Source organism: Puntigrus tetrazona, chromosome 1 (assembly GCF_018831695.1).
Source record: "Puntigrus tetrazona isolate hp1 chromosome 1, ASM1883169v1, whole genome shotgun sequence".
NCBI classification, from domain to species: Eukaryota; Metazoa; Chordata; class Actinopteri; order Cypriniformes; family Cyprinidae; genus Puntigrus; species Puntigrus tetrazona.
In genome coordinates, this window is record NC_056699.1 from 21,642,123 (window position 1) to 21,654,226 (window position 12,104).

At 38.2% G+C, this 12,104-nt stretch overlaps 1 protein-coding gene across 1 annotated transcript in view; it reads right to left on the bottom strand.

Moving 5' to 3' along the window:
- fbxo41 (F-box protein 41) overlaps positions 1–12,104 on the bottom strand; it is a 41,203-nt gene that overhangs the window by 19,758 nt on the left and 9,341 nt on the right. Inside the window, exons 2-4 of the mRNA XM_043235318.1 lie at positions 10,740–11,727; positions 3,031–3,238; positions 11–84 (exon numbers count right to left, since the gene is read on the bottom strand). Of these exons, the coding sequence (XP_043091253.1) occupies positions 11–84; positions 3,031–3,238; positions 10,740–11,458 (1,001 nt within the window). The 5' untranslated portion in view covers positions 11,459–11,727. The remainder of the gene's footprint in view (positions 1–10; positions 85–3,030; positions 3,239–10,739; positions 11,728–12,104) is intronic.

A 12,104-nucleotide genomic window follows, 5' to 3' on the forward strand; every position in this document is an offset into this window, starting at 1 on the left:
GCAGACTTACGCAGTGCTGGGGGACGAACGTCGATCAGACACTTGGTACATTCCCCTCGATGCCCCAGAGATACTGGAATTTCTCTATTAGTGAAAAAAACAGAACGAGAGAGAAAGAGAGAGATTTCACTGAACACATCTGAGATACCAAATGCAAACAGAATTAACGCAGGTAGGGTAGAATATTAGGACCTGTCTCAATTGTTCAGACATGATCCAGACTAGAGAGATTTGGTACATGGGAGAAACATGGCACATTTCCATCAGAACCTTATTGATGAGATTAAAGCCTTACAGGCTTTAGCATCGCCATACATCCAAATTAGTCCGACAGCACAGCTAACGAGACAGCAAATTGCTTTGCATCACTGATAACTCATCTTACAAATAACTCATTGTCATTTGGCTGCATTTATCCCCCTGGTATCTGTGTTAATGCCCAGGTCAACTACCAGATCAAATAATTGGCAAAACTGAGTCAAATCAAGCAAGTATGCTCACTTGACTGATTATGCTATTTTAACACAAAAAGGGTAATGAATATTTTAAATATTTAAGTTTTAAAAATTATGCAAAATTGTGTTTCAGCTAATAAGATTTAAAATACAATTTTTGTATCAATGATAAACATTTATATTTTTTGTTAATATTTTGTATATTTTTCATTTAAGGTGTTTTCATTTTCATTTTAATGTGTCAGTCATTTTGTTTTGCCGTTTTTTATTTTTGTAATGTCTAATTTACTTCAACTTTTTACAATAAAAGATAATGAGATATGCCACTGTGGCTCTAGCTGAAATAAAATACTTTATTTCATATTTCATAAAAATATTTTATTTCAATTAACTGCAATTTTATTTGGTTTGTTTTGTTTTGGTTTTATTTAACTATAATAACTATAATCTCAGTAAAGCATATTCTGACAACAGCTGTATTTAAGAGCTTATTTGCAAAATATGGGAAAGGAATATATAATATATAAATAAATAGGTATTCCCTGGCCTACATTAATTTACCTGTAAAATACTGAATTTACCCCCCAAAATCTCAGAGAAATACCATATTGGTCAACTGCTAATGACTTTACTAATACATTTTTCAGGCGTGATTATTAAACGTAGCATTCTTCTCATACAGGAAATAAGAAAACTGTGCCTTTAAATCACTGCTCTAGTTGGTAAGGTGATATACCCGAGAAAATATGGGCCAAGAAAGGTGCCATAGTGCTGACAGGGCACACACACATTCACAAACACACACTGGGCTTAGTGCCTGCAGAAATGGGGCAGAAAGAGAAGCAGCAGCACCATCGATCTCACGAGTGGTGCACAGCGTAAAGGCTGGCCAGAATTGTGGAAAGTGCTTGAGACGACAACAATAATTCTGAACCTCCTTCTTTTTTTTTCTTGCTTGCTTTCCTGCCTGTGCTGTAATTTAGGCCAAATGTCCCGAATCACAGCGTGCATGCTCCTGAAACACTCTGCCCTTCCTCTGACATCACCGAGTGCACTTCCTCTCCAGATTAGTAGGAGACTGGAAGGCCGTGTCTGGCATTTGGGAACACAGGCTATGTGAGAACTCAAACTGAGTCAACAGTGCTGTGTGCAACGCGCTATATGAGTAAATGACAAATGTAGATCGCCGTTTCCATGGTGATGAAGGGGGTCCCCAGTGATGTCAGAGGGTGAGTTGATAGGTTGCTGACTGAATGTGCCATCCGCTGTCAACAAGAAGCCTAAAATGGCAGTGTGAGTAAACGTGTACACATGCACACACTTTTTTTTCCCACCCGTTGATATATAGACACACATAAACGTACAAAACAGAGTGTTCATGAAGTGTTCAAAACTCTAATAATTTCTAAACTTTTTTTAATGTCGTTAAAAAGGAAGAAAAAAAGTAACAGATTTTTTAGTGTTCAGTTATGGGACCAGTTAGTAACCTAGTTTAAAAGCCTCCAGATCTAAGATAATGAGACTAGTGCATTCTTTTAACATTGCAAAAGTTCTCAGGAGGTTTACAGAAATTAGGTAAGCACTGATGAGTAATAATTATGAGACACTTCTTAAAATCTGCATTAAGATTTATTTATCTCACTGAAAATTGCAGACCGAACTGTGACCTTAACGAAGCAGTCTCAGGCTTTGTTATATATGTTGATGTGCCCATAAAACAAAGACTTCTTTCACTACATCCACTACATAGCCACTTTTACATGTCCACTCAGTCTATGTAATTTTCAGGATAATGCTACTAATCAAAAATATTCGTTAACTAAATCTTTCTACATGTATACAGTACTATTCAAAAGTTTGTGGTAGGTAAGATTAAGATTTAATCATTTGAAATTGCTCTACTTTCAGTTATTTGATCAGAAGCATAAAAAAGTACTATTGTAAAATATTTATGTGAATAATGCTGAGGCAGCCATTAATATATATTATAATCTTGTAAAAAAATATATTCTTGTTTAATATAATAATAAAAAGAAATAAATGATTACAAACTTTTACATAGTAGTGTGTACCCAAACACTTTGAGTTATTCAAACTTGGTAATAGTACATTAGTAAAAATTCTAATTCTGTTCCTTATGAAAAATCTAATTGGTTTTGTTGAAATGGGAATTTGAAACCCTCACAGCTACATTCTTAACAGGATTACAACCTACAGCTCGTACCAACAGTCTAATAGTCTACCTTTTTGGCACCTATTTTATGATTCCTTAAAATGGTACCTTTGTAGGCAGCTCACCATTTACAGTCACAAAGGAAACATTATACTAATTCAATTACACCTATGCATCACCCTGACATATAAGACCATGAAATGCACACTTTACAAGTGATAAATCCATTAAATCCATTGGAACCCCAAATGCTTTGTCCCATGTGCTACTGAAAGAGTAAATGATTCCAGTGATGTATTTTTATCTGAAATTGCATAATCGACTACAAAGACTGGTTTAATCTCTTAGTACATCCCTCAAATGTCTTTTCTCTCCTTCATCTCTTTCGTTCAGTCGCTGTACCTGTCGTCCATTAGCTTTAGATCCCTGCAGACTGCAGTGTCCCAGGCTGCCGTTGGGGGTGGTGGCACAGCTGCTGATGATCTGGAGCTGTTTCTCAGCGCGGTCTGCCCGGTCCAACAGCTCCTCGATGAACTGCTGAAGACGCACTTTGGCGTTGGCTTCACGAGCAGCTGTTTCCTGCAGAAACTGGTCGATCTGGGCCACCTCTCTGAGTGAGGAGGAAATGAATGAGAAGGAGAAAGAAAAGAGGGTTACTGTGAAAAGACTGAGGCTTCTCGGTGGTGACTGCTTGTCGGTTGCTCTTTATCAATTTTGTGATGAGTATTAAGCGCGTTAAAGAGTAATAAGCAAGATATGGTGGCATGTAGATCGCTACCAACGGTATTTTCGTTTCAAGAAATTAAACATGAACATGCAAACTTAAACCTGTCACACCTCGACAAACGGGACAAGGGCATCTGATTCCACTTTCTCCCTCCCATTTGTCCCTTTTCTCATACTTGTTTATCTTCTCTAGCATTCTGCAAATCCCTGGAGTGTGCGTAGAGCCAATGAAAGCACGACAAATGTTATCTCTGTGTAGGAAATGTCTCTGTACACAAACACTGGCTTGCGCCTCTGTCGACACCATCACCTCGGCTATTCTAAGCTTCTCTCACACTTATAGTAGATTCTCACACAGTTGGACTTTTCATTTTCATACAGCCAACGAAATGATATTTTGAGATACTGACATCTTGAGCATTCCATCGCCGTAGATTGCAAAAAACGTCACGAGCCATAGCGGATATGCAGCGGTTCCTGTGCTCAAGGAAGAGGCTTTAATTATCCACATGAATTAAATGCAGCATTCTATAAACTAGGAAAATGAATGCGCGTAAATGTGATCTCGATGGCATTTATGCAATTGTGTAATCGCAAAATATCCTTTGAGTAAATAACTACGATAAAGATCAGGCTCTATTAAATTATCATGCAAGACAGTCTGGGCTGCTGTCTTTTTATTTTTCGTGGCTCTGGTGTATATCATGTTTGTACTGTCATTTCCAGTGTGTTTCTCTTTTTGTGTAATAATTTATCGCCACCAAATCAAGACTTATGTCACTGATCAGTAGTGAAATCAAGGACAGATTTTGCAGGGTTGTAAGTAGGGATGCATGATATTGGATTTTTGCAGAAATCTGATACATTTCAACTCGTTTTGGCTGATAGCCCATGCCGATACTGATTTACGTTTGTTTGGAAACAACACCAAGTCTCTTCTGTGCAGATATTCATGAGCAAATGACTTTTTAATTTTTAACAAGAACTTATTTGTTAGAATGAAATAAACAATAATGAAGTTATTTTGTAATGACTTTGTAATGCATTGATGTTCTGACATGGATTAATACAGGATCTAATGCTTTATGCTGGCAAAACTAAACAGACGTGGAATCGTGTGTTGTTATTTATAAAACTATAACTATTAATTTTTTGGTGCCTGAAAAAAAGCTGAAATAAAATAGAATATAAACATTAGATGAGTTTAAAAAATGTAAATGAATATTAAAAATGTTGTATCTGCAACTAACTGGAATAGGCATGAGTTGAAGTACCAAAACGTGAATAAGGCCATACAGAAACATGTAAAAAGCAAATCAAAATCAAACAAAACTGTTAAAACCTGAAAATATAAAAAATAAAAGCTCATTCAAAATGTTAATAAATAACAATAGCGGTCCTCTAAAGTGCGACGGGTAATAATGTATTAATAATACTGGAATAGAACTGCTTGAAATAAAATTAAAGCCTTATTCATTGTTACTGCAAATAAAAGAACATTAAAGCAACCAGTACATTATTAAAAACAATCTCCTTTTGTGTTTCAAAGAAGTCAAGCTGGTGACTTTTTTGTTGGACTGTTCTTTTTAAAACAGTCATACTGCAGCTTTTTCAGTATGTCGTGCAATTACTTCTTCCATGACTGCTCTCTGTTCACTTGACTGCAGTATTCTTACGATAGAAAAGGTCAACAATGTTTTTGTTTACTAACAACAGAGAGAATGACAGTCAATCAACAGTGTAAACGAGACTAATTACAGGCCCAGTAATGTGGAGGCAGGGCGGATCAGCATGTGTTCACTGCATGCTATACCACATGCACATCCGCATACATTACGTCTGCTTCAGCCCCTCACTGTACAGAAGTAGTGACTTTCCAGTAATTAAAGGGCTGGCACCTAATTTCGTTGGTCAGCTTGATAAATCTGTTTATCTACCCACAACGTGTGGGGCCTCTCAAGGGAGAACAGCACTGTGGATCAGTGTGTGTTTGTATTAATGTTCCCAGGGAAACAAAATTGAAGTTTTGTGGATTTAAGTCTGTCTATTTGCATGTAGACTGTATATATGAGAGCAGAGCAGGCCTATACACCTACATATGCAAATATGCATTTTTACTAAAATAGTAGTCTTTACCTAGTAGTCACATACACACATATAAAGTAACGATGACTAATGTTGTATGTAGGTGTGTATGCAAATTTAAGATAATACATGCCCCAAATTCCAATACACCCAAATGAATGGTTATTTTTGGCCATCAATGAATTTTTTTTAAGGATTCTTTTAAAGGTTACTTCACTCAAAATATTTAAATTAGGCTCTGTTTTACTCACCCTTAAGCCATCCTAGATGTAGATGCCTTTCTTTTTTCAGAAGCCCACTAGAACGTATAGAGCTTAGAAGTACCAAGACTATTTTTTATATAACTCCGATTGGATTTGCCTGAAAAAAGAAAGTCATACACACCTAAGACTACTTGAGCGTGTAAAACATGTTAAACTTGAATTACTCACCCTCATGTCATTTCAAAACTGTAAGCTAACTGTAACCTTTGTTAATATTCGAATCACAAATTAAAGGAATAGTTTAACCAAAAATGAAAATTAAGTCCCCCCCAATGACATCCTAAGTATATATGACTTTCTTCTTTCAGACAAACACAGTAGAAGCTTTTACTCTTCCAAGCTTGGTAATGCCACCCGATTATTTATTTTGAAGCAGATCGATGGGTTTTGGTAACAAAAATATTTCTAGTTTTAAAAATATAACGTAAATAATTGCCTGACTGACTGAGTGCCGAGTTCCGGCTTCTTGGCTGACTTCTGCCACGAACATTTTTGTTACCAAAACCCACCGATCTGCTTCAGAGGACATGTGATAACCCCCGAAGGCTTATAGGTTAGTTTTATGTCGCAGTACTGAGCTTCAAAATAAGAGCCGCTATCCGCAAGCTTGGAAAATCTCAAACGAGATCAGAAATTCTGCACATGCACATGACTAATCTCCACCGGAAATTAATGATTTGTGTTTGTCAGTTGCAGATAGCGGAAAGGCAGCTTAACATTCTTCCAAAAACTTCAAAAACTCCCAAATGCCGGCCTGGTCGATATGTATATGTTTAAAGTGAACACAATTAAGCAGCAGAAGAAAGCATGAACAATTAAGTGGCCGAAGCAGCATGACATAGTACAGTGTATCTCCCGCTGTCTGCCCTAATCAAAACTCTCCCAGTGTAGCTTACATTCCTGGAGTTGACTGAAGCTTCTTCACCAGAGAACACAAATACAAATAGGACTGCCAGCTCCAAAAACTGATATCTAAATTCCAATATGCTACAAGCAAAGCATGCTGGTAGAAGCACCCTGGCTTTCAGATTCACACTGTGGGATTTCAAACTAGGTATTGTTGTTTGAAAGTGCCCCAGCTTGTGTCAGCTAATAAACTTAACCTTCTTTAATGAGCATACACTTACAAAGAAAAAGAGCTCTTTATAAACAAAGAACAAAAAACTATTCAATATCTCAACTGTTATGTTTGACAGAATTCAGTCTGAAAGTAGCGCAGCGAACACAGTGTACAGACAGACTGACAGAGTGTGTGATAACCTGTGTGCCTGCTTACTTCCACACATCCCTTATCTAAAAGAAACGGATTAAAAGTGTTCAGATACTTTCAAAAAGATACATCTCCCCCCCCGAAACCAGCTGTACTTGGACTCCAAGAAGTAGCTGTTCGTAATGCCTGATCAAAAACAAATGCTGTTTTCATTATAGCTGGTTGTAGCTGATCAAAAAAATCTGGTTATGCATTTATAGCAGATTTTATATTAGAACAGGAGATGTTTAGAACGGTATTTTAAAATGCTGACTGATGGCTTCAACAAAATATTCCATTGTTTAAAAACCTCATAGATCACAGCTGGTCTGTCCTTAAAGTTATTGCCCTACGGAGAAAATTTTTACTGCTACGAAAAAAAATCAGTTTAGTTTCTGGGGGATTGGATTAAATGATGGTGCTACTCAGTCTTGTAAGAAACCGGTGGAGCTGACATACTGAGTTCAACTTGCATTCAGACAATTCAAAAAAAATAATTTTTATATATATATATATATATATATATATATATTTATTTATTTTTTTTTTTGAAGAAACCTTGATCTTTCAATGAATACAGACTGTTTTTTAGACTGGTTTCCATGGGAACACCTATTGGTTGGCTGTCAGATATGTCTTTAAACAATAATGCTTTTTACCGCTACAACAAAGAATGCGTGAACAGTGCACCAGGAACATTTTACTTAAATTTAATTAGCCATGTCGTTCAGATTGAAAAAATTATATCCCATTCACACAAGGTGAGATGACTAATACAAGATGTTCTGAAATATTAGTTAAGCAATAAAGAATGAAGTAAAATAAGTACAGATGTGCGTATGAGGCACTTGAAAAAAACAATTCTGTATGTTGCATATCAGTTAAGTACAATGAACGACTGTCACAAGGAATTTCACAACAATAAGACCACTAATTCAATGCATGAACATGAATTTTCTTAGGCGAATTGACTTTATGAAGTGCAATTCAGAAAAGTCTGCATTTCGTGATTATGCAAAGGCTGTTCGCAAACACTTTGCAATAAGCTGATGAAGACCGATAAATCCTTTGCAGAGCATCAGACATGGACAGATGAGAAACAAATATGTCGCCTGAAAATAGAAATCGTACATCTGACATTTAACATTCCTCTGCGCTAATGCAATGACAATTATTTCAAGTGCACATAAAAATAGCAGCAGAGGGCTAATAAGCAACTGACAGTATTCAGAATAGTGAATGATTATGTAACGCTGTAAGCAACACAGTCTTCAGACAATATGAATGATAATTAGATGCAAGAAACAGAAGAGTGGTTAATGAGATGAAATTAGCGGGCACAAATGGGGTCTTGAAATGCTTGGAAGCACTACAGAATACAGATTGTTAGTTTGGCTAATTTGCGTTAGTTAGGTCACTCACTTTGAATTTAAAAAAAAGGTTTTCTGTTTCGGAACATATCATTTTCAGTGAATTTTCTGAATTTGCAACGCATCACTATCCTAGGCGATATCAACAGGCTCATGTCCTTAAACTGTGCTTGTCCTGTAAATTTAGACATCGGTATGACAGGATAGGTCACGGAGAATGACAGAGACAGTGGAAAGAGGACATCAGCAAAGATTTGTATGCAAATGCAGCGAGGTTATTATATGAGCCCTCTTATGATCGGAATACTAAACACATACACACGCATATAGTATATCAATCTATCTTTCACAGCTCTGCCCTATTCAAGATGGATACTATGGCATCAGAGAGGTACTCTAATTGCAAGACAGATGAATTAATCATGATCTACAAACCTAGGTTTGCATAATAATGGCAGCCACGGACATTGGATCTATCCATTCACATTTCAAATAGCTGAAAAGAACATTGGGACACAAATGAGCAAGCAATGAATTGAAGGATGATCTTTGTTTAATTCGAAGCAGGAAAAAAATGCCACAACAAGGTTGCTAATAAATCAAGTCAGTCTTAAAAATGTTTTAATTCTGTAAATTCATTAGATATGGTAGTCGGAATAGCCAAAGACATGTTTTAGCTTAAAAGCTCAGAAGGACGCACAGATACAGCCAGTGAGAGAAGAAACCAGAGTCTGCAGAAGAGAAAGAGAGATCAGCTGGGATATGAGACGCTAACAAGATCGAGGTGACAGTGAGAGGGAGAAAAAAAGAGAGAATGGAGGAAGGGTACTGAGGGTCAAAAAGCAGAGAGGTGAGAGAGGGAGAAAAGGAATGAGGCTTCTTTCTTTCTACCTGCCAGCAGTGCGTGACCGGTTTCTCAAGAAAGCTCTAATCCACAGGCAGCTACAAATCAATCACAGTGGGTGTATATTTCAGATGAAATCCTGCTGAGAATATCCCACAGCATACGAGTCTCTAAACTCAGACCACTCCAAAAGCTCAATTGCACCTCTCTTTCGGACTTCTATATCCAGTATATGAAACAAAATCATTGTGGGAGAGGTGATATTTCATTTCAGTGGCTTTAACCTGGGGCTCTATATAAAGGAAAGTATCATTTTAGGGTATTTTTTTTTACTTTATTTTTCCATATTCGTTCTTGACAACTAAAATACATTTACATTCCATTCATTTTATACTTTAATCTGATATCTGAAAACTGTCATTTTCTGGCTTTTTGTAAAAAATAGAAATCAGATGTTATGCAATTGGAAAAGACTTTGTAACTATGAATTGGAATATAAAAAAGGCTTAGTGGTAGGCAACCTTATAAAATACATTAATATTACATGTCTTCAAGCTGCTTAGCAATCAACATTGAGCTCATACTATCCACTGAAAATCAGTTATCTGATGGACTTGATTTTTCACTTTCCCTTTAGGGTTCCCACTCCACATGACAAAGAAATCTAGCCATGATAACATAAAGACGTATTTGTAACTGAGCTGCTACAGAGAAACACAACTAGGTGTAGGAAAGTTCATCAGCTTATAAGAGGCAGTAAAAACATCTGCAGATCAAAGCAGCACGGGCCTTCAGAAAACAACATTATAGGAATAAGGAATCCAAGAATGAAAATTCTCCCACTATTTACTCACCCGCATGTCGTTGCAAACCTGGATAACTTGCATAACTCAAAAGAACATATTTTGAAGAATGTTGGTAACAAGTTTGGGTGACCAATGACATTGGCTTAAAATATGTTCCTTGATCAATAGAGGAACGTTTCAATTCATCCATGAAATATGAAAAAAGTATCAGTTTAACCCTGAAAAAAGCCTTACAGTGCAACCCTTTCTGCATAAGAAATGTTAATTGAGTATATAAGAATGATTTCTGAAGGATCAGGTGACACTGACGACTGGGGTAATGATACTGAGAATTCAGATTTGACATAAAAGGAATATATATATATTTTTTAATTTAAATTATGAATCAGTTTTTTAAATTTGTGCCATTTACAGTAATGTTTTACAGTACTTCTGAACAGTAGTGCATGCTGCATTCTTCTGCAACCAGCTAAGCTATACAAACGTACAAACTGTCTTGCTCCATTGCATTCTCTAAATGAGACTAACCCGTGGAGCTGTCGAAAACGAATCTAGCATTTCTTCTTTTGTAAAAAGCCCTTCTTGCTCAACAAAGCAACTTCTGTTGGAGAGCCTTAGAGTGAATCAAACGTGTGAGAAAACCAGCAAGGTCCATGTAGTGAAGAACATTTCTCATTATTTCTTCAATCGCAGCCACTTTTTCCTTGTTATAAGGGGTTGATCATTAAAAAAAAAAATGAAAATATAGAGGGGGTGCCTGCAACTTACTGTTGTTTGTGTGAGAGCTCCTGCTCCTTGTTAACCAGATCCTGTTTAAGGCTAGCCAGCATCTCCACAGAAACATCCACTTGCCGCGAAAGCTCAGTGGCCTTGTCCTCCAGGTCCTGCTTCTCCTGACTGAGCCTATCGCTCTCCACCTTTGCCTTTTCCAGCTCCAAGCTTTTCCTCTCCAGCTCCGCCTGCAGACGTCCGACGCGAGCCGCAATCTTCTGCTCCACCTCCTCCGACAACTTCTCGAGCCTTTCGTCTAGTTCGAGCCTCTCAAACGCTCGAGCTTTCAACCGGGCCAGTCCCTCCTCGTAAGCCGCCTCCACCGCACTAGCAGCCACGTTTGCGGCCACCGCCACGGCGTTGTTCCCCGTGGAGGACAAGGCGTCGCCGGAGCTCATGGCTGTCTTCACCAGGATCTCACCCAGAGGAAACTCCACATTGGGCAGGTAGCAAGCAGTAGATGAAGGCGCAAGCCCGAGCTCTTCTCCAGAGCAGGGCAGTTCGCGGTAAGGAAAGCGGGATTCGGCGGCGAGGGCTCCGTCAGCCACTAGGGGGAGTAGCGCAGCGGCATCGCATACGCTGTTGGACTTTGACAACACATACAGGGTCTCGTAGGTGTGGTTGTACTCCAGATGGGCACGAAGAGACGACAGACTCCGAAAGCGTTTGTGTTCCCCACAGCGAGGACAACGGTACGGCAGGTCCAAAGAGGCCATTCCACGCTCCCGTGGATGCCAGGATGGAGCAATCTGCTCACGCCACCAAGCGCTGCCAAGAGCAGGCAGGGACAGGGGCCGGGCACCACAGAGGACCACTCATCTCAGGCACGCTGGGTTTGCTGCGGGCTGAGCAAGGAACAGAGGATCATCACACATGCTCCCTCTGAGTCACAAGTTCTTGATTTAGTTCTTCAATAAGGTCTTGACTGCTGTTAGGCCTATTTCTGGCACTTAATCGGTTTTCCTCACAGTCCAAAACTTTTGTCCTAGTAAAACAGAGAAGAGACACAAAACGAACAAATATGAAAGACTGCAGTTTAGCATATCTGCAGGATTTATTACTTTTTAATACCATTTCCAAGGAGTTGCAATGCTAAAAATGACATTGTTTTGTGTATTTGGTGTAATGCAATGTGTTTGAGGTTCCAAAAACACATTATGATTGCTAATTGTGTGAATTTTACAAAGCTTGTTGTTATAAAAAAACTGTTTTGATTGGCCAGCTATCCAGTGTATTGTGATTGGCCGGCATGACGGAGATGTGATTTACCATATATGGAAACACATAGTGGCAATACTAACAATACTATTGGGGTATTTAAATGAAGTGTTGTAGAATATCTCTTTGGGTTTGAGACTGTTG